The sequence below is a fragment of the Chlamydotis macqueenii genome, chromosome 6, assembly GCF_036417535.1.
Source record: "Chlamydotis macqueenii isolate bChlMac1 chromosome 6, bChlMac1.mat, whole genome shotgun sequence".
NCBI classification, from domain to species: domain Eukaryota; kingdom Metazoa; phylum Chordata; class Aves; order Otidiformes; family Otididae; genus Chlamydotis; species Chlamydotis macqueenii.
In genome coordinates this window covers 17,082,928-17,105,570 of record NC_141561.1, presented here as the reverse complement: position 1 = coordinate 17,105,570, position 22,643 = coordinate 17,082,928, and the positions used below count along the sequence as shown (strand labels likewise).

The following is a 22,643-nucleotide window of genomic DNA, read 5'->3' as shown; positions in this document are numbered from 1 at the left end:
GTCGCCATCCTGGGGCTGTGGGGCAGGCAGGGCACGAGGGGTTTGCGGGGACAGGTACCTTATCCCGCACCCGCAGGGCAGGAACACCCCGCTTTTCGGTGGGCCCCACCGCCCCGGTTTCTCGTTCCAGCGGCCGGAGGCCGGGACAACGCGGAGGCGGGAGGGGAGGCACCGCCCCGCCACGGCCGGCATCGCCCTTTTAAGGAAGGGGAAATTCTTCACATAAACAAGCGCGGCCCCCGAAAGCGGAGGGGGGGTTTCTTCTGGGGGGGGGGGACACCGGAGTGGGGGGCAACCCCCCAAATTCCACCCCCCTCCACCCCCTGACCGGGCTGGTTTGGGAAGGGGGATTTTGGGGGTTGTTGGAGGGGGGGGGGGGTGCTGGGGAGAGGGGGGAGCCTTGAAACAGCCAGGGAGCGTCTCGCAAGTGCGGGCCGCGGCGGGGGGCGAAGCGCGGCGGGACTCCCCCCCCCCCCCCCCCGCCTCGACCCGGGGTGCGGGGCCGGGGGGATTGGGGGGGCGTGGAGTGCTGCCCCTGGGAGCGAGGCGACCGGCTCCGCATCCGGCGGAGCCGGCAGGCGGGAAATGGGGCATCCGGGGCGGGGAGGGCACAGCGGGACCCCCCATCTCTCCGCTCCCCCTGGGGGAATGCGAAGAATTGGGCTTAAGCCCCACCCCCCCCTCCCGCACTCGCACGGTCACGCGTGGGTGTACGCACACCCCACCACGTCGAACCCCCCCCCCCCCATTCTGGGGCTAAGGGTCAGGCCGAGGGGTCCCCGCCCCGAGACCGCGCAGCAGCAGCGAGGCTGAGGCCGGTTACAAAAACGCCATTTATCATCGTAAATCCCGCCCCCCCCGCCGAGTTCAGGTGCCCTCCCGTGAGACTCCGGCCGGGCCGGTCCGGTCCGGGGGCCGAGGCCAGGCAGAGGGGCTGGTAGCCCCGGCTCCCCTGGGGCTGGCCCCGTCGTCTGGTGAGCGGGCCCGGAGGTGATTAGCGGTCCCCGGCGGTAATTAGCGGTCCCGGGAGCCGGCCGTTCCCGGCGCTAATGAGGAGGGGAGGTCTCCGGGGCGGCTCATTCACAGAAACCCCTGTGCCAAGGGCGGGGGGCACCTCCCGCTGGCCCCCCCTCACCCCCCCGCCACCGCATCCAGCCTGGACCAGCACCCCCGAATTGCGGAGGAGGCTCCAAAAACTGGAGGGGAAGGGTCTGCCCGGCTGTTAACCCCTTCCTTGCTGCGTGCTTCTCTGGCCAGAACATCATCCCCGGGCTCGGTGTTGACATCAAACCGGTGCTCGGTGGGGGGGATGTGCTGGGCAGGGGTCGGGGGAGGTCCGGGGCGGGGGGCACACAACACACAGGGGGACGGGGTTTGTCACCGGGCCCCTGCGAGGGCCCGTGAATCGAGGGAGACGCCAAAGCTGAACCGGCTGTGGTGGCCACGGGCCAGGAACTGGGCTCCGTGCGCGATGCTGCACGTCCAGATCTGTGGGGGCAAAGAGGGCAGGTCGAGGGGCACCCACTGGGGATGCCATCCCCCCACCACCCCCCCGCCATGCCAGTCCTACCAGGTAGGTGATGAAGGCCACGTAGGCGGCCAGCAGCAGGCCCAGGGGGATGTGGTACCCCAGGCCCCGCAGTGTGGGCAGAAAGTCCACCACGAAGTAGATGTTGATGGCACAGACCAGCCCCGTGATGAGGATCATCAGTGCTTTCCCCGGGCTGTGGGCAAGGGAGGGGGCATCAGTGCCCGGGCAGAGCCCCCACCCCGCGTGCCGCCGGGCGCAGTGCTCTGGGGAATCTGCGGTTGTAGGTGAGCGAGACGCTGACCGGGACATCTCTGCACCCCCCATGGTGTACGGCGTGGGTTTTGGCCACCCTGCAGGGCTGGCGGTGCCAAGAGGATGCTGAGGGCTTGTGGTGGGGACCAGAGGTGGCTTTGGGATGGGGACAGAGAGGGCGGCCATGGGCTCTGTCCTACTCTGGCTGCCCCGGGCACGTGGGAATGAACGTGCCCTCGTCTTACCCCAACTGCTCCCACAGCCTGGTTTGGAGGGGCAGGATGGGCTGAAGGGAGGGTGCCTGCAGCCAGGGTGCCCCACTCTGCTCCCCGTGCCTCCCCCCGTCCCGGCACTCACAGGCTGTTGGTGAAGTCCTGCATGAGCGGGCGCAGGCTGGTGAAGGTGAGGACGGGCAGGACGGCGAAGGGCAGCTGGAAGGAGAGGTGGGGTGAGGAGGGGACCACGGCCACCGGGCTGGAGTGCTGGGGTGCAGATAGTGTCCCTCCCCACCTCACCAGGATGCTCTGGAGGACGTTGAGCAGGTCGTTCATGCCGGTGAGGTGGCTGACGTCCTTGAAGGCGGCCACAAAGACAGTGGGCAGGATGGCGAAGGAGCGGGTGAAGACCACCCGGGCAAAGCGGGACCAGCGGAGCTGCAGGAAGCCCTGGGGACGCAGCGAAACCTGCACCCTCACCTCCTCACCGCACCGGGGCGGGCACTGGGGTGGGTCCCCCCAAAACCCTGTCTCGGAGGGACATGGAGGGGCACCACTCCCTCCTCTGTGCCAGGGCGCTGAGCGGGCCCTTGCAGGGCGGCCGGGCCCCGCTAGGTGTCAGCTCCCGCTCGTTAAGCAAAGGATCTCATTAAGGAAACGCTGCGTGAAGCACAGCTCCCTGCAGGAATGGGGGGCAATTAACTTTGCCAAATAGCCCGGGAGCGGGGGGGGGGGGGGGGTGCCTTCCCACAGGATCTCCAATCCACGGCCCACCCGTGATTCCCCTGACTCCCCGTGGGGGCGAGTGCCGGCATCCCCATTCCTCACCTCCATGACAAACTGCCCTGCGTATGTCCCGGTCATGGTGGAGCTCTGTCCCGCTGCCAGGATCCCGATGGCCCAGATGTACAGCGCCACCGACCCAAAATAGCAGCCCAGGATGACGCCCTGTGTGGGAACACTCCCATGGGGACCCCACAGCGTCCCCCACCCTGAGCACATCCACCAGCTCAGGGTCTCCCAGTGGGGTCGCAGCAGCCCCTGGGCCCAAGGGTCTATTGGGGGGAGCGCTGTGCCCCCCACATGGGTAGGGATGCCCACTGGGGTGCTCACCCCCTGGTAGATATCCACTGAGACCGTCTCGTTGTTGGCAGGGAAGATGGCGGCGTAGCGGCTGACGCTGCTGTTGATGCACTTGTTGTGCTGCAAGGCGCAAGCGTGATGGGCACCCAGCGGTCCCCACGGACACGGGTGGACCCCTTCCCCTCCACATCCCAGGGGATGAGGACACCTGCTCTCCAAGGGATGCTCGCCCTGCCCGTCTCCACAGCTGGGCACGGGGTGACACTCACCACGTCCTCGTTTCGCTGGTGGTAGAAAGCCTCACCAAAGACGGCCATGACAAAGAGGTTGATGAGAAAGGAGACGAAGAGGGCCAGGCAAGACTCGGTCAGGAAATACATGTTGGCCTCCCGCACTGCCTCCTTCTTGGACCGGTCGATCGCCCGCGTCTGGGCACGATGGGTGACGTGGGTGCCATGGGGTCAGGTGAGCACTCCCTGAGACACCCCGGGGTGGCAGTGCCCACGGCAGTGCTTTGGCCTCACCTTCACCAAGGAGGAGTGGAGGAAGATGTTATGGGGCATAATGATGGCGCCGACGATGCCCACGGCCTGGAGCAGCTCCTCTCGCCCACAACCCGGGCAGTAGGGCAGGAAAATGCCCTTCAGCACCTCTGCCTGCCCCGGCCTCACCACCACATACTGGGGACCGGTGGGAAGGGGCACAGTGAGTGGGCATAGCCCCCCCACTGCAGCTGGGGATGCCCCACAGGGGTCCCCTAGCAGCGCCCTGCAGGGAAAGGGGTGTTCCCAGCTCCCCCCTTCACCTCGTAGCCGAAGGTCAGGGCCATGATGGTGATGAGGAGGCCAAAGAAGGCCTCCAGTTTGCGGAGCCCTAGAGGGGTCGAGAGATGAGGTGGGTCAGGGTGGGGGACATCAGTGCCACATCGGCACCAGAGCTGCTGGGGTGAGCGTCCTCCCCCGTCCCCCTACCCCAGCACTCACCGTACTTGTCAAGGAAGAGGAAGAAGAGGGTGTCCACGATGGTGATGAGGACCCCACCCCAGAGGGGGATGCTGCGGGATGGCATGGGGGGCATTAGCTGTGTGCCCCTCGGCAGAGCAGGGCTATGGGGGAGGCTGGAGGCCCCCATGGGGTGGCTCACCGGCCGGCTGAGAGCAGGCTGAAGGCAATGGCCGTCCCGATCACCTCCTGCATGTCGGAGCCAATGATGGCGATCTCGATCATGAGCCAGAGCAGCACACGGGGCACCTGGAGGGGCCGGGGCCAGGGCATGGTCAGGTGCCTGAGCCCGCATGGGGCTGCCAGCCCCGGACAAGCAGGCACAGCCTCCAAGGTGGAGACCCTTGTCCCTGTCCCCAGGCCGCGGCAGGCCACCCAGAGCAAAGTGCAGACCCTGGGAGATGCTCCCCCAGCCTCTCCCGTGACACACTCTCGGGGTGCAGGATGGATCCTGACATTCCAGCCCACCCATCACCCCCACCCCTGCCCCAGCGGGAGCTGAGGACAGGACCCAGCTGTCTAGGTGCGATGCTCCCGGGGCAATGCTGGGGCAGAGGGACGTATTCAGCCCCCTGTTTAGGGACCTGTTACTCATCTCATTGCTCATCCCCCGCCCCACCCCTAATCAGGATCCTGCTGCCTAGACAGGAACCCCAGTTCCCCCGCTCCTTTGCTGTCTGGCCCCTCCTTGAACCACCCCAACCCCCAGCACCAACACGCCCAGGCTCACCTCGCGTCTCAGCTACGCGTCGCTGCCCCGACGCCCGGGCTCTCCCCACCCAGAGGACGCGCTCAAGTGTCCCCAGATCAGACCAGGACATCGAGGCAGCTGCTTTCCCCCCCACCTCCCCCAATCCCCCCTGCGCATGGGTGCTAGATGGGAATCACCGAGGTTGGAGGGGTTTTGGGGAGCCCCTGGGGGAGGCAGGGGGCTCGTAGCATCTTCCTGCTCCTCTCCACCCCTCAAACAGTCCTGACCTCCTCCCAGTCCCTGCCAGGTCTGCCACCAGCCCAAGCGCGGGGTCCCCCTAGGCTGTGACCCTCCGAGGGGGCGGGGTCTCTGCGTGGCTGCTCACCTTGGGGTAATAGAGGTGGCAAATCTCGCCCAGGTCCTTCCCCGTCACGACGCCCAGCCGGATGGCCAGGCGCTGGCACAGCAGCCCCAGCACGGTGGCCCACAGCAGCACCCACAGCAGCTGGGGGGGGCAGGAGGGAGGCAGCAGAGGCTGGGCACCGGGCAGGATCCGGCCCCTCGAGTCTCCCAGCGAGGTTATCATCCCGTCCGGGGATGGAGAAGCCCGGAGAGGCTGTGGTGGTCGCCAGCCTGGGCAGAAGGGTGGCCCTCCCGCACCCTTGGGTGCCCTCCCCCAATGCCAAGGTTCCCCCCACCAATGCCAACGTTCCCCCCCCCCCCCCCCCGCCCCCAGTTCCCTTCCCGCTCCCCAGGGTTGAGGAAGCCGGTTTTGCCCTGGGGCTGGGCGGCCGTTGGCGCGGGGGACGTTACGAAACCCCCGGCTGCTTCCTGAGCCCGGGGGGTTGAGGGGGGGGCCGGGGGGTCGAGGGGGGGGGCGGGGCTCACCTTGAACCCCGCCACCGCCCCGCACTGCAGGTCCGACTCCACGTTGCCTGGGTCCAGGTAGGCGATGCTCATGAGGAAACCGGGACCGGTGAAAGCCCAAAGCTTCCTAAAGCTGAAACCAGGCTGAGACGAGGCAGCAGGTCAGAGCAGGGCGCTCCCACTCAAAACCATTGTCTCCCAGTTGCACTCCCGGTCCCCTTTAGCCCGTTGCTGGGAAGCCCTGTGCCTGCAGAAGTGCGTTTCGCACACGGAGGACGTTTCTCCCGCCGGATTTGGGGAGGGAACGGCTGCCCTGCTGCTCCCCATCCCCTCTCCCCTCAGCAGCAGTGCTGGGGGGCAGCAAGACCCCCATCCCACATGGGGACAGGTTGGGTGGCGATTTGTGGGGTCCCACTACCAATTCCTCCTTTTACCACCCTTCCTGGCAGGGGAACCCCCATCCCTTCGCCTCCCCAGGACCGGCCAGGAATGGGGGGTGGGGGGGGCAGCGAGGCTGGCGGGGCGCAGGCAGCCTGGGGGAGCCCCACTGGGCTGGGCAGGGGTGCCCCAGAACGGGGAGCCCGGGAGGTGCGTGAGCAGAGGGGTGATCCCTGCGTCTGGGTAGCACAGTGCCTCGGTTTCCCCATCTGGAAACATTTAAGCGTGGAAACGCTCAGCCCGGATCTCCCCCCGCCCTGCGGTGGCCCTTTGCCCCCCCAGCTCAAGCTCCCGGCGGTGCCGGCCCCCCACCCCGTCTCTGCCCGCCCTCAGACAAGGTGCCGGCCTGGCAGCACCTACCCCGCTGCCCTTGGGGATGCTGATGAGTTCGTCCAGGTAGGTCTGGTCCCGGGTGCCAGGGCGCTGCGGGGGCACAGGGCTCTCGCCGGTGCCGTAAGTTTGGGCTTGGCCCCGGTTCAGGGACCCGGTGAGGCCTGGGGGGCGAGGGAATGGGGGTGAGGAAGAGGAGGAGGGGAGGTGGCAGCCCGCCAAGAGACAAGGACACCAATGGGATGGCAGCACTGGTACTGGCTTCCCCCCGTCCCACCTGCCCCATGAGCCCCGTGAGGGATGAGCCCCGTTTTTCCAGGGGGTTGTGAGGGTGGCTACGTGGGGGCTGTCAGTGGCTACCCAAAGGGGTCGGATGCCACCTCCAGCTCAGATGTCCCCCAAAACCTCTTGTCCCAGCCCAGACTTCACGACTTCAAGAGCCAAGTGCATTTCTGGGCAGAAGGGGCAGCTCTGGGTCCTGCTGCTGAGTAGGCACGAAGCGCAGACAAGAGGCTGGTGCTGGTCCCAATTCCCCCCCCCGCCCCCCCACTCACCCATGTCTTGGGAGCGTGGGTGAATCACAGGTGGGCTTAGGGGAGCAAAGGATGGGGCAGGTGGGGAAGGCAGGGCAGGCTGGGTGAGACGCTGCCCACCAGGGAGGGTGAGCAGAGCCAGGGGTCCCGGGGCAGAGGGAAGAGGATCTAGGGGATGGAAGAAGACATGAGGGGACCCAAGTGTCGAGGGGCTCACCTGGCTCCAGCGATGCCATGGCTGGGCCCGATCCAGACATGGCTCTAGGGAGCCCTGATCTCAACACTGGATGCAATGCCTGCCGCCCGGCTTTTAAAGGACCCCCCAGTTGCCCCCTCACCCCGCCCCGAGGAGGAGGAGGAGGAGAAGGAAGTGCTCCTTCCCCACTTGCTGACCTGGGCTGGGAAAGGAGCCCTGCCTGGTGGGGGTTGGGTGCTATGAATGCTTACGATCTCAGTTCCCCCACCCTGTGCCAGGAGGGGGGAACCCAGGGCCTCCCTCCCGCTTGCCATGCATACACGCGTGCAAACACGGGGCACCCACGTCAGCGTGCACAAGGGTGTGGGAGCGTGCCGGCATCTCGCTCTCCATCACATGCCAGGGGTCCTGCTCCTGGGGTGGTAGGGGGACGGGGGACAGTGGGGAAGGAGGGCTGGCCCCATGGGAGTAGGGGAAAGGGCAGAGGAGTGGGAGCAAGGAGGAAGCAGGAGTGCGTTGCACAAGCGCGTGAGCAGGTCAAAATGCACCCTCAGCTGCCGTGGGAGCGCGGAGCACGGCAAGCTCTAGGGCACAGTGTGCTCACGCCACCCCTGAGTGGGGGACCTTCACCCCAGAGATGGGGTGCTCAGCATCATGGCAGGTCAGGCTGCTCCCACAAAAGTGGGGCACCCCATCCCCGGGACCATTGTGGCTGTGGAGGTAGGAGGATTCCATGCCTGGGTGTCTGGGTAGTACAGGCTGCCTCTTTGGGGCACCCCTCTGCCACTGGGCTGTGCCCCACAGAGAGGTGGGCATTGGGGCTCTGCCCCCAGGGAGATGTGGGGTGCCCAGGCACAGGGATGCAAGCATGGCTTTGCCCTGGGAGGGGGCTAGAACAGCCCAGACGGGGGGCAGGATGCCTGGGTCCCCCCTAGACTGGCATGGCAGGGGCGGGGTGAGCACCCCTGTCCTCCCTGTGCCTCAGTTTCCCCAAAGCAAATGAGCCTGGACAGGCACCGCTGGCAGCTTTATTCCCCGTTGGCTGGAGGGTGACAAGGTGGGGGACTGGCAGCCCCAGCGGTGGGGGTGACAGGAGTCCTGGGGAGCTGCTGGCGGGCGAAGGGGACAAAGAATTGGGCCGCGAAGGCGACGGGGTCGTGGGGCTGCTGCAGAAGCAGGGCCTGCAGGAAGTCTGCCAGCAGCGCCCGGAGCTCGGGGTGCTGCCGGAGGTAGGCGACGTGGGACATCCGCAGCTCCTCCTGCGGTGGGGTGGGCAGGGTGGGCACAGGGGCTGATGTCCTCCCCCAGCCACCTTGCCAGGGTTTTGGTGGTAGGGGGGTGTGTGTGGGGTGCCTGGGTCCTTTTTCACACTTGAGGAGCCTCAGGGGGCTGCTGGCCAGCTGCCCCTCCACTGTGCCCCCCAAGAATCCCAGGGGAGACCCTGCCAGGGAGCAGTACAGCCCCATGCTCCCCGCCCCGTCTCACCTTCCTGTCCAAGAACCGGGAGTAGAGCTGTATGTCCTCCTCCCAGTCCAGGGGCTGTTTGGGGTAGGGGAGCCGGGGCTCAACCCCACCTGGCAGCAGAAAGGCAGGGCAGGCTCTTTCCCTGCTGGGGGTACAAGCCCCAGACCAGGGGCTGCCTGTGCCGGGGGGCACAAGCCTCCCCCTCCCCAGTACCTGTCTCGCCGAGGACGGACTCATCCTGCAGAAGCATCAGCGTCGGGCAGCCCACCTGCACCCGCCGGGCCAAGCGCCTGCGGGGGGAAAGAGCTGGTGGGGACGCCCCCACTCCTGGCAGGGCTGGGGGTGTCCCTGGCCAGACCCTTGCCGTACCCGCTGGGGAGGAAGCTGCTGTGCCACACGGTGGAGACTCCCGTGCCAGCATGCACGGCTCGCTCGATCACGAACACCTCTGCCTCCGTCGAGCCTACCACCTGCTGCTGGGTGCCCAGGGAGCGCTGGAGGGGGCACAAACAGGGGTCATCGCCCCTGTCCCGGAGTCACCTCTGCCCCCAGGTGCCATCCCCATGCCCCACCATGCTGTCATCCGCACTCTGCTCACCCCCACCTCCTGCATCCCACCCAGGCACCCCCAACCTGACCCAGACGCCCCCCATCCGACGAGCCCTCACATAGCTGGAGGCACAGAGCTGGCCCTCGGTGTCAATGGCTGGGAAGACGAGGTCGGGGGGCACTGCCCACCGGCACGCCAGCACCCGCAGCAGCAGGAGGCTGGCACCCTCTGGCATCAGGCCCCGTAGCTCGGCCTGGCTGTAGGAGAAGCTCTGGCACTGCGGCTCTGCCTGCAGAGAGACCCAAACATCTCATGGGACGTCGCTGGGGATGGCACCCCTGGCTGGGACAGGCCAGCTGCGGCCCTCCCCCCCATCCCAGGATGTGCCCCATCTAGGGGGCAGATGGGAGAGAGTCCCCCCTTAGCCTCACCTCTCCCTCCCAGAGGGTCTTGGTGACAGTCATCCCATGCTGGTGGCTCACCATGTGGGTTCTCCTCTCTACAGGGTGTGCTCTGAGCTGCAGGAGGGGCGGGAGACATAGGGTGGGGGGGCAGAGGCAGGGCGCCCTTTTCTGAGGTAGCACACCCCAGCGCCCTTCTCAATCAAGGTACCACACCAGATGCATTGTGGGAAACTCCCCACTCCAGCTGCCACCCGGAGCAGGGACAGGGACTCGGCTGGTAGTGTCCCAGCTGGGGAGGGGACACCAGGCTGCCTGCAGCGACCTTGCGCAGGGCGCAGCCCCCAGGTGGGCATCACTGCAGGGCACAACCAGGGGCAAGGGGCAGGATATGGGGAAGGGGACGCGCCACCGCCACACCGGTCACCTCCAGGCGCTCCCACTCCTCCTGCTCCAGGGTCTCCAGCAGTGGGGTCACATAGGCTGGCAGAGCAGAGCCACCCTCAGCAGCAGTGCCCCCCCATCCCAGCCCTTCGGGCCGGTGGGACTGGCATGCTCCAGCCCTGGGGGGGGACGGGACACACCCCATGCAGACCCCCCAACTCACCTTTGAGGGTGCTGGAGCGGGGCATGCCGTCCTGCCTGCTGCGGGAGCTGGCTTGCACCAGGAGACAGCTCCGCGGGGGCTCGCCCGCCCGCTGGTAGGGTGCCCACTGGGCTACCACCCACCACCGGCCCCCTGCCCGCTGCCCCGGCTGCTCCCCGGCCACCACCATCTCCAGCGTCTCGGTGAACAGGCAGCGCTCCAGCTCCTCCGGCCCTGCCCAGAGGGGTGGTCACCCCTGCCCGATGAAACCCTCACCCCTGCCTGGAGGGACCCTCACCCCTGCCCGGGCACCTCACTGCCTCGGTTTCCCCCCTCCCCACCGTGCAGGCTGGGCTGAGCCCCTCACCATTTATCCAACTGAAGCCCCCCCGACCCGTCCCCCTCCCACTGGACCTGGTGCCCCTCACCCCTGCACCGAGGATCCCCAGGACACGGCGTGGGGGATGAGGGGAAGGCTGAGGTTGGGGTGGGGTGGGGGTTACCCACCGATGAGGCTCAGGAACTGAGCGGCTGCCTCCGTGAGGGCTGGGGTCTCCTGCCGGCACTCGGGGGGGGTCTCCATGCCTCGTCTTAGGGCTCCTGCTGCCGGACCCCCCCGGTGAGGGGACAGCACATTCTCCCCCAAACGCCGGTACACCCCCACTGTGCACGGTGACGCCCCCCCCGCCCGCTGCAGCCCTCCAGCGCCCCGTCGCTCCTCTACCCTCCCCGGACTCCCCAACACCCCCTCGCCCCCCAGCAGCCCCCCCAGACCTGCCCGGGCCGGACCCAGGTGTCCCCCCAAACAACGCCTCAGCGGTCTCCGCAGCAACGGCCTGGCCCCGCCTCTTAAAGGGGCAGAGACCCCGCAGAGGGGGTTTCGCGCGGGGGAGGTCACTGCTCGCGGAAGGAAAGAGCCAAGCAGGTACAAATCCGATTCAGTCGTTTATTTGGGGGGGCCCAAGGGGGGAGGCTCCAGTCCCCAGTACAGCAGCACCTTCCCACACCCCGCCAGTGTGCCCTCGTGGTCCCATCTCAGTGTGTGTGTGTGTGTGTATGTGTGTGTGTGCGGGGTGGGGGGGGTGGTCCGGCACCCAGCATGGGGTGCTGGAGAAGAGCCCCTTGCCTGGAGGTAGTACTGCCCCCGCCCCCTTGCTGACTCCATCCTAGACCCCCCAGGACATGCACAGCACCAGGGACTGCCAGGGGAAGCGGGGGGCTCCCTGAGAGCTGGAAGAAGGGGGAGGGAATTGGGGGCTCCCAGAAAAACAGGGGGAGAGGGGTTTAGGAACAGCCCTTAGTGCCGTCCCTACAGCCCCAGCAGTGGGGTGACAGGCTACAGACCCCCAGAAAGGGATCAAGGTGCTTCTATGTGACAGCTGGTGACCCCAAAGGCTGGGGGAAGGGGAGCAAAGGCAGGGATCACTTATGGGGTGCCCACAATGGGGGGGGTCCACTCTCCCGCTCCCCAACCTCGCACCCCAGGAGGAAGATTCACAGCTAAACAAACCACGCAGTCCCAGCCCCTCCGTGCCTGAGGAGCACCCAGCCCCATGGAAAGGGGGTGGGTCCGAGGAGGGGAGGGGGCTGGTCTAGGTGGCTTTGTAGAGGTCCTTGCGCCTCCGCACCTCCTTGAGGACGCGGGCGCGGAAGGCGTCGGGGTGCTCCCCATCATCCCGCCGCAGCCCCAGCGCTGCCTGCAGCTCCGGCCGGTGGGTCCGCAGGAAGGGGTTGTAGGTCTGCTCCTCCCCCAGCGTGGAGGGGCACTGCGGGGGCAGCCGCTCAGCCCCTCTGCCGGAGGTCGCATCCCCCGGCAGGGAGCTGGGACCTCACCCAGCAGCCCCTTTTCCTACAGCACCCACCATGCGAGGGGGTGCTGGGGTGCAGCATCCCCACACAGGGAGGGGGAACCCCGTGAGGGGCTTGAGGTGGGGGGCTGCAGCCAGGGACCGCCCCCCTCCCCAGTCTCACCGTGCTCCTCTTCTCCTGCCGCTGCTGCGTCGCCCACCGCAGCTTTTGCTCCAGCGCAGGGTTGTCCAGCTCCAGGAGGATGGCGAACGTCAGGCACTCCAGCGCGTACTCATGCCCTGGGGACCCCCAAACCTCTTAGCATCACCCCCACCTGGCCACCCAGCTCAGCAGGGGGGGGCTAGGGGGGACACTGACAGCTCTGCCCTGCTACTGGGGACACTCACCCGGCCACAGCAGTGTGTCCTCGCCCAAGCCCACGGCAGTGTCCAGCGAGGCGAGCATGGTCTCAGGGGAGCCCTCAAACAGCCGGCCTGGAACCCCATAGAACTACATGTCATGGTGGGGGGGAATCAGGGGGTCCCACAAGCCCTTCCCAAGGTGGGACCCCTCCCCAGCTACTCAGCTCTGGGGTCAGGTACACTCACCACAGCCGGCGAGGAAGAGGAGGTCCCCAGAGAAGAGGCAGGGGGGGCCGCCAAAGGGTCCCCCATCCAGCACGTAGACCATGTGGCCCACGGTGTGGCCGGGCGTGGCAAGCGCCTCGAAGGTCAGGCAGCCCACACTCACCTTCTCCCTGTCTGCAAGCGGGCTGCACCGGGCCCAGGGGTGCACTGTCAGGGTGCCCCCTGCGCCCAGCACCCTAAAACACCCTTCTCCCCACACAACACCTCCCTGGTGCACTGGTGTCATGAGCGTCCCAGGTCTCTGCCCATGAAAGGGGCAACGTGGTATTGGGGGGATGGACTGGTGGGTGGGCGGAGCAGAGAGTGGTGGTTGGAGGTGAAGCCTCCCCCTCCCCAAATTTACAGGGGTGCTGGAGGGAATGCGGGGCACAGGACTTACTTGGTGAGCTCTGGGATGGCATCAAGGGCGCTGCCGTACACCTTGCAGGAGCTGTGCCGCTGGCGGAGCGCCGCGTTCCCCCCGCTGTGGTCCCTGTGGACAGGAAGGTCAGCGACCCTAAACGTGTCCCCCCCACCCCCTACATGGGGTAGGGCTGGGGGTCGCCTCAGCTGGGACACCCTCCACAGCAGCCACTGACCCCTCCAGGACGCGCAGTTGCCCCTTACCAGTGTTTGTGGGTGCAGAATATGGCATCCAGCATCACCTCCTCTTCTTCGATGGCAGCCTGGGAATTGAGGGGGACACACACAGAGATTTGGGGGGACAGACCCCCAGTACTGGTCTCCACCTAAATCCTCACGTCAGCCCTGCGCAGCTCCCCGGGTGCTGGATGAATCCTGCCACCCCTCCAACCTTGCCCCAGCCACGAGGGCTGCAAATTAGGGGCAGATTTGCCCCCTCCCCCAAAAAGCCAGAGACAACTCCCCTCCTCACACCTAAACACTGGCTCTGGGGGGGGCCACAGGGGTCTCACCTGCACAGCCAGTGGGTCGGAGGGGTCGACAACGGCTGCCCGGCTGGAGCCAGTGTCGATGACCAGGTAGCTGTAGTTGTTGGAGAGCACGGGAATGGGCAGGATTTTCACCCCTGGGGGGGGACGGAGAGACAGACAGACAAGCATCAGGGCACCACCCCCCTCCACTCAGGAAAGGGAGGTGGGACCAGGCTGAACTCCCCACATCTTAAATCAAATTCCCAGTTAAACAGGCTTTGGGCAATTTGGCGTTGGCATCCTCCCCACCCCACAGTGCCGGTGTTGGGGGACACAATGGGGCCCGGTGACGGGGTAGGGGGGGCTGCCCAGGACTCACCGGGGAAGCAGCAGGACTGGGGCGCGGAGTGGCCGTGCGGGTACTGCTCACGGGCCTTCCTCACTTGCCGCTGGTAGAAGAGGTAGCCCAGCCGTGTGCGGGCGTACAGGCTGTACCTGGGGAGGGCAGAAACCCCCAGCGTCAACCCCCAACCCCCCCACCCCACAAGGAGCCCACCTGGGGAGGGGGCTGCTGCCAGGGCCGAGACCCCCACAGGGGACACATACAGGGTCGCTTTCCCATGCATGGCGTGGGAGGTGGCGTGTCCCCCATCCCCACCCCAGATCTGCAGCGGGGGCCGAATTCTTTCAGCAGGTGACCCCCCTGCCCAGGGCCTGTCCTAGGTGCTACGGCCCCGGGGAAGAGGGAAGCGGGAGCAGAACGGGCCGGGGGAAAAGGGAAGCGAGGAACGGCCCCACGGCATCTGCCACACAAGGGTGCCATGGACGGGCGCCGCGGGGACCTCCCCCCGAATTCTACAGCAGCTGGGGCACGGGGCGGGTGCCATGGCGGAGGTGCGAAGCCCCGGGTTGCAAAGCCTGGATGGTAACACCCTCCGCGCTGGCACCGGGGGAGGGGTCCCGGCAGGAGCCCGGGGTCTCCGGCATGCGGGGTGGGGGGGGTGGGAGCCCGAATCCGGGGAGCGGCGGCTCCTGCCAGGACCGGGCACGGCCGGGGCACCGGGCTGGGTTAATGATTAGACCCGAGGGAACCAGCTCCCTACTCCCCGTGACACCCCCCACCCCTCGTGGGAGCCCGGGGGTCTCCGCAGCCCCTCCCGGAGACAGAACAAAAGGGGGGGGGGGGTAATGGCTCCCTCCCGGTGTGGTAGGGGGGGTTACCGGACACTCACCCCACGCGGAACAGCAACGGCGCAGCCAGGGCCATGAGGGCGGCGAGGGCGCGGCGGGCGAGGCGGCGGAGGGGGGCGGGGAGGCAGCAGCGCAGGCACAGGGCCCCCAGCCCGCGGGCACCGGCGACCACGGCTCCCAGCCCGGTCCCGCCGCCATGCCCCCGGTGCCGCCCCCCGCGCCCCGCGGCCATGCCGCCCCGGACACGCCCCCTCTCACGCGCGTCACGCCGCCGCACGGGCACGCCCCGCCCCCCCCGTCGCGCCCCCTGTTGGTCACGCCGCGTCACTGCCGCGGGAACCGGGGCGGGTGGGTACCCCGACCGCGTCACGGGTGGAGAGGAGGGGATTCCCCCCGCTATTTCCCCAAAAGGTGTTCCCCCCAGCTGACGTCACTGCGTGGGGCAGGGGGTCCCCGGCGGGGGGGTGCGGGGGTTCGGTGGCGGGGGCCAGAGGAGTCGGTTCCGGGAAGGAACGGGAGGGGCAGTGCACCCCCCCAATTCGGTTCACCCGGCCCCTTCGGGGCGCAGCGGCGCGGAGCCGCCGCGGGGGGGCGCGGCGTGGGGGTGGGAGGTGGGGGCGGGCGGTGCCTTCCCCCGCCCCGTCCCGACCGGTCGCCGTCGCAGCCCGGCGGAGCAACGCGCAGCAGGTAGGGCTCCGCTCCGCGCTCCCACGGATCCCGCGTGGGGATCGGAGGCCACCCCCCTCGCCTTGTTCCCCTGACTCCCCCCTCCTGACCCCCCTGTCCCGGCCCCCTCCGGTACCACAGACGCCCTGCGTGGGGGGGTGTCCCAGCGCTGGCCTGAGCGTCCCGGAGGGTGGCGGGGAACGGGCGGGCGTGACGGGACCGGTCGGTCCCTGAGCCGCGGGGACGCTCTGGGAGCCCCCCGCACACCGCCATTCCCGGAGCGGGTGCGGGCACTTCGGGGCGAGGTCCGACGGAGCGGTGTCCCGCGGGCAGGGACACGGGCGGTGGGGGACAAGACCCCCACGGGCGGCACCCCACTGTACGGCTGGTGCCGGTTCCCGGACCCCACGGGATCGCGTAGGGAGGGGAATCGGGGCGCGGCGCGGGCTCGTCCAGGGGGCTGGCACCGTGTTTTGTACTGTGGAGGGTGTCCCCACGGACCCCCATGGGGTGTCTGAGGAGGTGAGGGCATGGGTCTGTGCCTGGCAGGATGTGGAGTGGCACTGTGAGGGGTGCGTGGGGACCGGCTCTGGGTGGTGTGGGGGCACCTGGACTTGGCACAGGAGGGCACTTCTGTCACACGGCCCTGCCCCCCGAGAGGGGGCTTGGAGGGGTGAGCAGAGAGGTGTTTGGTGGTGCTGAGGCCTTGCAAACTCATGTCCTGTGTGAGCGTGCTGACGCCCCACCCAGCGTGAGCCCTGCCGAGCTGGGCTGGGCTGAGCCGGGCTGGGCTGGGCTGGGCTGAGCCAGGCCAAGTTGTGTTGTGTTGTGCTGTGCTGGGTTGTGCCGGGCCCAGCTGTGCCGAACTGAGCCGTGCTGTGCCGTACGGAGGAGCTGTGCCGTACCAGGCTGTGCCGTGCTGTACCAGGCTGTGCCGTGCCGTGCTGGTGGGAGCTTCCAGGCTCTTCTGAGAAGTCAGACGCTTTCACAGGCAGCCTCACCGTGTGGAGCTGTGGGAAAAGCAGGGAGCCCTGGGGCCCCACCCCAAACCCTACTGACCCCCTCCAAGGTGGCCCTTGGTGCCCCAGGATCCCCGTGGAGCTGGCGGCAGGCGCCTGAGCCCACCAGGAACGCCGAGGTGGCCAGCAGGGACGCTGCCTGGTGTCATCTGTGGGGCCATGTTGGGGGGTGACGGCTGCCTGCACCCCAGATCCCAACTGCATGTGCCTTATCTGTGCTGAGTCACGGTGCCAGCGCAGAGCAGCACCCTGTCCCTGGGGACGGTGTGTCACGCTGGGGCCACCGAGCCGGCCCGTGTGGCCCTGTGGCTGGTGACCCTTGGTTTCGGGGCTCCGCTGTGCCGCGTCCCGGGGAGGGTGTAGCGTGCTGCCTGCCTCCCTGGGCGCGGTGGCCACAGGGACACGTCAGGTTGGTTCCTTCCCTGTCCCCGAAGCCATCCCGCCGGGGTGGGGACAGGAGGGGCTGGGGCAGCCGGCGGACCACTGCCATGGGGTGCTGGCCATGGGACCCCCCGATGACCGTGTGCCAGCTGGATACGCCCCGCTTTCCCCGGATGCCTGGGTTCCCTCCTGGGGACTCTGGTCCCACCTAACTGGGTGCCAGTCACAGGGGTTTTCCCGGGGTCAGATTCCAATTTTGGGCCCTTCCCTGGCCCCTCAGGCGAGGCAGTGCCTGGGGCACGAGGTGCTTTTTGGGAAACCGCAGAGCAGCAGAAGCGAAACTTCCCAACCAGGTGGTCACAGCCACGCTGGTTATTTTCGGCACCTCCGTCACCGTGACGGCAAAGGGCGGTGCGACCGGGACGGACGGCGGGACGGACGCTGAGCTGTTGCCCCCAGCCTGGGCCCGGGTGTGCCCCCCTGGCACTGCTGCCCGCCCGGCCCGTCTGCGGGAAGCGCTGGCGTCATGCTGGAGGAAGCTCCCGGTCCCCTCCCAGCCCGGTCCTGCTTGGGAACAGATCCTGGTCCCTTCCCAGGGTCACGTCACCACTGTGAGCAGGGGGGGCGTGGGGCGTCCTGGCACCTGCCTGGGGCTTGGGGTGGGCTGTACCCGGGGGGGCTGGCAGGAGGGTAAAGGCCTGGCACCAGTTCCTGGCAGCGCTGTTGTTTTCCTGGCCTTGGAGATCCTGCCTTCCTCCTCCTCCTCCTCCTCCTCCGGGGGCCAAGTCCGCAGCTGGCCCGGGGCCCGGGCTGGCTGCTCGCGGCTGCCGGGGGCTCTGTGAGGGGGCTCGGCGTGGCCGGGGAGGGGAGCACAGCCCCGTGGCGGGGGTCCTGGCTCCCCTCTGCAGCGACACATCCCCCTCCCTCTGAGGTGACGCTGGTGGCACTTGTCCCTGTAACTCCCTGGGGGGGCTCAGGAGTGACCCACGGGGCTGCTGGTTGGGGGCAGTAGTGCCAGGGCGTGGGAGGGGGTGCTCCCTGTCCCCCCAGTGATGGCAGGGTGGGCTCTGGAGGCCAGCGGGGTCACGTCCCCGCCGCAGAGGTCACATCCCTGCCGTGGCTTGAGTCAGCGTGTGGGTCAGTGCGTGGCCGTGCCCTACCTGCGGCCGGCCACTGACGCGGGCTTCGGGGACTCAGGGAGCAGGAATGCGGGTGGCCCCGGCCGAGGGACGGTGGGGACGTGTCCCTCGCCTCTCATTGACCCGCTGGCATTGAGGCCAGCTTGTCCCTATTAATTAGCAGCTGCTGTTAAAGTGGGAGGGGGAGGTTTTGTGGCTCCACTGACCCCCGTGTCCCTGCACCCGCAGCTCCACACGCTGGGGACGCGTCCTGCCCGGGGAGGGGGACCTGTGCTGACGCCCACCCCATGTTCTCTCCCCTCCAGGTGCTTGCGGGAGACGCAGTGAGCTGGCATGGCGCAGCCCAACGCACCGCCCCCCTACGATGACAAGAACCCGCTGTACCCTCCGCCCCCAGGGGGGTACCCCCAGCCCCCCCACTACGCCGGGGGATACCCGCAGCCTGGAGGATACCCTGCAGCGGGGGGGTACCCGCAGCCGGGGATGTACCCAGCGGCAGGGGGGTACCCCCAGCCGGGGATGGCCATGCCCTCCATGCCTATTCGGTTCAGTAAGTGAGGGTACTTAGGGTTTATTTTGGAGGGGGGGCTGCGCAGCTCACCCTGGTGCTAAGGGGTGTCCCCCACTGCAGGTGACGATGGCATTGGGGACGGCTCCCACTTCCAGTCGGGCGGCTGGGACGACAGGAAGGTCCGGCACACCTTCATCCGCAAGGTGAGTCCCAGGGGCACCCATCAGGGTGGGGGGGCCGGGGTCACCCACTGGGGTGGGCAATTGGGTGCTGATTGCCCCCCTGTCTCTCGCAGGTCTACGCCATCATCTCCCTGCAGCTGCTGGTGACAGTGGGGATCATTGCTGTGTTCACCTTCGTGTGAGTGGGGGATCCCTCCTTAGCCTTGCCCCGAAAAAGAGGGGAGCCTGGCCCCAAGTCCCCTGAGGGGGGGTCCTGAAGGAACAGTAGTTGCTGTCCCCCCTCCCTCACGCTCATCCTTCCTGTCCCGCAGCTCCCCCGTCCGCTCCTTCGTCCAGAGGAACGTTGCCATCTACTATGCCTCATAGTGAGTAGGGGGTCCCCCGGCTCATTCCCCCTGGGGTGCCCTCTGGCACCTGGCACCCCAGAATCACAGCCTCCCAGCCCGTGGGGGGGTTGCAGGGCTGACACCCACGGTCTCTCTCTGCAGCGCTGTGTTCCTGGTGACTTACCTGGTGCTGGCCTGCTGCCAGGGTCCCCGGTGAGTCGCTGGCAGCTGGGACCCCCAGGGTGGGAGGGTTGCGGATATGGGAGGGGTCTCTCAGGCATCAGGAGTGGGGGATGGGGATGGTTTGCGGCCCCTCAGATCCTGGCGTGGGGTTTTGGAGCCACTCCTGTAGCTGAGCAGTGGATCCCTGCCTGGGGTGGTGGGATGGAGACCAGGGGACATGGCCGCTGTCACCAGCTCACCTCTCTCCCCCATTTCATCCCCAGGAGACGCTTTCCCTGGAACATCATCCTGCTGACCATCTTTGTGAGTGGGCTGGGGCCGGTGGGGGGGTGTCCAGCAGTGCCCCCATGGCACCACAGCTCCCCAGGCGGGCTGGGAGGGATGGGGGGACGCGTGGGCAGGTGGGGGGCAGCCAGGAACTCCCCCCAGCAGTAAACCTGCCCCCGCCCCGGTGCTGCTCTCCCTGCTGAGCCCACCCTTCTCCTCTCCTGCAGACGCTGGCCATGGGGCTGATGACAGGGACGATTGCCAGGTATGCCTCGGGGATCCCGCAGTGACAGGAGCTGGGGTCCCTCCTGTCCCCCTCCATGTGGCTGGCTCAAATAAGAGGCTGCCAGGGAACACCCTGGTTCCCTGGGCTCGGGCACAGCAGAGTCCCCGCCCGGGATCGGGGCCGTGGGTGGTCCCAAAGCATGGGATGACTCTGGTGTCCCCTCTGTCCGCAGCATGTACCGGACCAATGCAGTCCTGATTGCCATGCTCATCACAGCCATCGTGGCCATCATTGTCACCATCTTCTGCTTCCAGACCAAGGCAAGGAGGGGGACGTGCCCTGCCCTGCCCTGGGGTGTCAGGCACGGGGAGTGGGCTCTCCTGTGACATACGTGTGTGTCTGTCCCTGGCAGGTCGATTTTACGTCGTGTCCAGGGCTCTTCTGCGTGCTGGGCATTGTGGTCATGGTGACAGGGATCGTCACCGCCATTGTTCTCTCCTTCAAATATGTGAGTGGGGGGGACAGAGAGACTGCGGGGTGCCACAGGTGTCCCCAGGGCTGGTACAGGCAGGGGGGTTTGGGTGGTCCCCCTTTGCAGGGAAGCAGGGTGTGGTGCTGGCCAGGCAGAGGCAGCTTGCCCGCAGGGAGAGGGTGCGTCGGCATCAGCATCAGCGGAATCTCCTCGGGAGCGGGCGCGGGCAGGACCTGCCCTGCCTTGCCCGCTGCCTGCCAGCACCCAGCTCACCCTGCCCCTCTCTCCTTCCCCGCGCAGGTCCCCTGGCTCCATATGCTGTACGCAGCCATCGGTGCAATCGCCTTCACCCTGGTGAGTTGGTGGCTGGGGTCGGCAGAGGGTGTCTGGCACGGATCGGGGGGGTCCCTGCCTGACACCCTCTGCCTCCCCAGTTCCTTGCCTATGACACCCAACTTGTGCTGGGGAACAGGAAGAACACGCTGAGCCCCGAGGAGTACATCTACGGCGCTCTCACCATCTACACCGACATCGTCTACATCTTCACCTTCATTCTGCAGATCGTGGGCCGGGATTAGCCCCGGGACCCCTCCTGTCCCCTGCCCTGCTGCCCCTCACCCCCTTCTCTGGCCTCTGTACAGGATACGGCCATTTACCGTGACTCCTAACGCTTCGGCATCCCTACCTGTAGGCTGCTAAGGAAAGGGCTTCCCTTCATCAGCCCCCCATAAGCCTCCAAGGGTGCTGGGGGGGGACCGGCGGCCAGCATTTGGGCCAGTGCCCAGCCTTGGCACCGCTCACCGAGGCTGTGCCAGTGGTGCCAAGCTGGCAGTGGAGCACCGTGGTCCTGCCTGGGCGCAGGGAGCTGGCAGCAGCCGCTGGGATCGTGTCGGGATTTTTTTGGCAGAGCCCGGTCGGTGTCATTCACTTGGTGCCTTAAAAGCGGCTCCAGCCGTGCCCCCCCCCCGAGCTGTGATGGTGCCTGGTGCAGGCGGGGGGGGAGCTGGGACCCCTGTGGGGGGAACTCATGGCAGAACTCATGTCGCAGAGGCCCCACAGCCACGGACGCGGGCAAAGTTACACTTGCTAAATAAAACACTTTAATTTTCCAGACGGTCCCAGTCTTACTGGTGTGGTGACTCCCTCGAAAAACTTGCAGGCGGCCTCAGCTGGGGCTGTGGCCTGGAGCAGCGCAAACCCTGCATTGGGGTGGAGAAGCCAAGGTCGAGCTGCTCCAGGCCTGGCCTCCCCCCGTCCGTACCCCCCCCCACCCCGCCCTCACAGACAGGACCCTGGCTACAGCTGGAACCCCCTCACTGTGGGGGCAGGCAGCGCCCGGGGCTGAGCACCGAGGGAGCGACCGCAGCGGCACCGAGCTGTTCTGCTCACTAGGGATGAAGTTTATTTGTCCCCATCCAGCCCCACGACGCTGAGATCCCCTCGTGCTTTCAGGGTGCCGTGGTGCCAGGCGGGGGGCGGGGCGGCAGCCCAGCTATGTCCCCCTGGCCACGCTCTTGTATCGCTCCGTCTCATACTCGCCCTTATTGGCTTCCATCATCATCCGACGGATTTTGAGCTGCTCCAGACGGTTTTTGTCCACTTGCCGCTTGGCCAGGAGGAAGAGGATGATGCCGGAAGGCAACCCAATGGCCCTACAGGACAGCCAGCGGGGGGGAGATGGAGAGAGCTGGGGAGAAAACAAGGGCCCCATGCCACTCTGGGGAGGCACAGACGCCCCCCCCCCCCCCCACTCAGCACTGCAGCCCCCCGGGACCCCCCTGTCCCACCCCAGGTCCCGCAGAGCGGCAGAACCTCCCGGTGCCGAGCCTCTCCCCCCGGCCCAGCCACTCACCAGGCCACCCCCACCGGCTTCATGGGGTTCTTGCCCTTCTTGCGCGTGGGGATGTACTCCACCCCCTCGGGGAGACCCCCACCGCTGGGCTGCGGGTCGGCCCGTGGCCCCGCCGGCCGGTGGCAGCTCTGGGCAACTCCCGGGGGGGTCAGCCGCCCCCAGGGCCTGGCGGGGCCCGCTGCCCGCCCTGCTGCTGCCAGCAGCCCTGCGGGGAGAGAGGCGGTAGGGAGGGGCGGCCGTGGGGCAGCGTGTGGGGGGCCCAGCCCCAGCTGCCCGAGGCCCAGCCCCCTGCCCTGGGGGCTCGGGGGCGGGGCTTGAGCCAAACGAGGCGTGGCCAAGGCATAAAGGCGTGGCCCTAGACACCGCCCCAGGCGGGCGGGGCGTGGCCAAGACAGAGGGGCGTGGCCAATCATCACCGGGGCGTGGCTTTAATGCCTGTCCTTGGCCGGTGGGGGGGGGGGGGGGGGGCGGGACACCGAGGCCCTGCTGGCCGGGCCTGGGAGCGCCCCTGGGAGGGAATCGGAGGCCGCAGGGCCGTGCGGTGAGGGTGGTGGTGGTGGGACGCTCCCAGTCCCCCCACCCCGGGGCCGCCCCCTCCGCCCGCCCGCCCGCCGTTACCCCGCAGTCCGCCGAGCGCCGCTGCCATGGTGCGCCCTGCCGATGTGCGGCAGCCCCGCTGCATGCCGGGAGCTGCAGTCCGCCGCGGCGGGGCTGGCGGGGGGCGGCGCCGCCTCCGCGAAGAGAAAGGAACTACAGCTCCCAGAAGACATCGCGCGGAGCGGA

General features: G+C 67.8%; 5 protein-coding genes across 5 annotated transcripts; 1 reads left to right on the top strand and 4 right to left on the bottom strand.

Annotated features, from left to right (window-relative positions):
* Positions 1 to 1,362: 1,362 nt before the first annotated feature.
* On the bottom strand, positions 1,363 to 7,198 carry SLC11A1 (solute carrier family 11 member 1). The gene is made up of 15 exons (XM_086750928.1): positions 7,159 to 7,198; positions 6,439 to 6,572; positions 5,662 to 5,784; positions 5,159 to 5,278; positions 4,225 to 4,331; positions 4,065 to 4,135; positions 3,887 to 3,954; positions 3,606 to 3,761; positions 3,351 to 3,509; positions 3,112 to 3,201; positions 2,827 to 2,946; positions 2,299 to 2,448; positions 2,141 to 2,214; positions 1,571 to 1,724; positions 1,363 to 1,488 (listed from the first exon to the last, which is right to left on the bottom strand). The coding sequence occupies exons 1-15, from the start codon at positions 7,196 to 7,198 to the stop codon at positions 1,378 to 1,380; spliced, it is 1,677 nt and encodes a 558-aa protein (XP_086607054.1). The 3' UTR covers positions 1,363 to 1,377.
* A 967-nt stretch (positions 7,199 to 8,165) lies between these two features.
* Positions 8,166 to 10,945, bottom strand: CATIP (ciliogenesis associated TTC17 interacting protein). Its single transcript, XM_086750730.1, has 10 exons — positions 10,913 to 10,945; positions 10,646 to 10,738; positions 10,160 to 10,372; positions 9,980 to 10,035; positions 9,583 to 9,669; positions 9,270 to 9,440; positions 8,971 to 9,095; positions 8,815 to 8,891; positions 8,623 to 8,711; positions 8,166 to 8,396 (listed from the first exon to the last, which is right to left on the bottom strand). Exons 2-10 carry the CDS (start codon positions 10,719 to 10,721, stop codon positions 8,166 to 8,168), a joined length of 1,125 nt encoding a protein of 374 aa, XP_086606856.1. The 5' UTR covers positions 10,722 to 10,738; positions 10,913 to 10,945.
* A 125-nt stretch (positions 10,946 to 11,070) lies between these two features.
* LOC104485808 (PNKD metallo-beta-lactamase domain containing) lies at positions 11,071 to 14,868 on the bottom strand. Its single transcript, XM_086750731.1, has 9 exons — positions 14,678 to 14,868; positions 13,825 to 13,940; positions 13,488 to 13,600; positions 13,180 to 13,238; positions 12,953 to 13,045; positions 12,535 to 12,698; positions 12,334 to 12,420; positions 12,110 to 12,225; positions 11,071 to 11,904 (listed from the first exon to the last, which is right to left on the bottom strand). The coding sequence occupies exons 1-9, from the start codon at positions 14,866 to 14,868 to the stop codon at positions 11,731 to 11,733; spliced, it is 1,113 nt and encodes a 370-aa protein (XP_086606857.1). The 3' UTR covers positions 11,071 to 11,730.
* Positions 14,869 to 15,204: 336 nt separating this feature from the next.
* Positions 15,205 to 21,119, top strand: TMBIM1 (transmembrane BAX inhibitor motif containing 1). Its single transcript, XM_086750732.1, has 12 exons — positions 15,205 to 15,323; positions 18,147 to 18,391; positions 18,473 to 18,555; positions 18,648 to 18,712; positions 18,846 to 18,899; positions 19,023 to 19,073; positions 19,307 to 19,346; positions 19,538 to 19,575; positions 19,769 to 19,856; positions 19,949 to 20,044; positions 20,309 to 20,362; positions 20,443 to 21,119. The coding sequence occupies exons 2-12, from the start codon at positions 18,175 to 18,177 to the stop codon at positions 20,584 to 20,586; spliced, it is 930 nt and encodes a 309-aa protein (XP_086606858.1). The 5' UTR covers positions 15,205 to 15,323; positions 18,147 to 18,174; the 3' UTR covers positions 20,587 to 21,119.
* On the bottom strand, positions 21,086 to 22,571 carry LOC147600189 (uncharacterized). Its single transcript, XM_086750733.1, has 3 exons — positions 22,479 to 22,571; positions 21,861 to 22,065; positions 21,086 to 21,660 (listed from the first exon to the last, which is right to left on the bottom strand). Exons 1-3 carry the CDS (start codon positions 22,540 to 22,542, stop codon positions 21,501 to 21,503), a joined length of 429 nt encoding a protein of 142 aa, XP_086606859.1. The 5' UTR covers positions 22,543 to 22,571; the 3' UTR covers positions 21,086 to 21,500.
* Between the last annotated feature and the right edge of the window lie 72 nt (positions 22,572 to 22,643).

What these genes read in the sequence shown, in the direction of transcription:
- SLC11A1 (XM_086750928.1), bottom strand. Translation starts at nt 7,198, where the DNA reads ATGTCTGGATCGGGCCCAGCCATGGCATCGCTGGAGCCAG. An exon ending in CCTCTTCCTTGACAAGTACG is followed by an intron (nt 3,955 to 4,064) that starts GTGAGTGCTGGG and finishes CGACCCCTCTAG; the next exon opens with GGCTCCGCAAACTGGAGGCC. An exon ending in TGGCCTTCATCACCTACCTG is followed by an intron (nt 1,489 to 1,570) that starts GTAGGACTGGCA and finishes TTGCCCCCACAG; the next exon opens with ATCTGGACGTGCAGCATCGC.
- CATIP (XM_086750730.1), bottom strand. Translation starts at nt 10,721, where the DNA reads ATGGAGACCCCCCCCGAGTGCCGGCAGGAGACCCCAGCCCTCACGGAG. An exon ending in AGCAGCTTCCTCCCCAGCGG is followed by an intron (nt 8,892 to 8,970) that starts GTACGGCAAGGG and finishes TTCCCCCCGCAG; the next exon opens with GCGCTTGGCCCGGCGGGTGC. An exon ending in GTCCGTCCTCGGCGAGACAG is followed by an intron (nt 8,712 to 8,814) that starts GTACTGGGGAGG and finishes TTCTGCTGCCAG; the next exon opens with GTGGGGTTGAGCCCCGGCTC.
- LOC104485808 (XM_086750731.1), bottom strand. Translation starts at nt 14,868, where the DNA reads ATGGCCGCGGGGCGCGGGGGGCGGCACCGGGGGCATGGCGGCGGGACC. An exon ending in CCGTTGCTGTTCCGCGTGGG is followed by an intron (nt 13,941 to 14,677) that starts GTGAGTGTCCGG and finishes TGCCCTCCCCAG; the next exon opens with GTACAGCCTGTACGCCCGCA. An exon ending in CCAGTCCTGCTGCTTCCCCG is followed by an intron (nt 13,601 to 13,824) that starts GTGAGTCCTGGG and finishes GTCCCCCCCCAG; the next exon opens with GGGTGAAAATCCTGCCCATT.
- TMBIM1 (XM_086750732.1), top strand. Translation starts at nt 18,175, where the DNA reads ATGGCGCAGCCCAACGCACCGCCCCCCTACGATGACAAGAACCCGCTG. An exon ending in GCCATCTACTATGCCTCATA is followed by an intron (nt 18,900 to 19,022) that starts GTGAGTAGGGGG and finishes CTCTCTCTGCAG; the next exon opens with CGCTGTGTTCCTGGTGACTT. An exon ending in TCTTCTGCTTCCAGACCAAG is followed by an intron (nt 19,857 to 19,948) that starts GCAAGGAGGGGG and finishes TGTCCCTGGCAG; the next exon opens with GTCGATTTTACGTCGTGTCC.
- LOC147600189 (XM_086750733.1), bottom strand. Translation starts at nt 22,542, where the DNA reads ATGCAGCGGGGCTGCCGCACATCGGCAGGGCGCACCATGGCAGCGGCG. An exon ending in GGCGCTCGGCGGACTGCGGG is followed by an intron (nt 22,066 to 22,478) that starts GTAACGGCGGGC and finishes CTCTCCCCGCAG; the next exon opens with GGCTGCTGGCAGCAGCAGGG. An exon ending in AAGCCGGTGGGGGTGGCCTG is followed by an intron (nt 21,661 to 21,860) that starts GTGAGTGGCTGG and finishes GCTGTCCTGTAG; the next exon opens with GGCCATTGGGTTGCCTTCCG.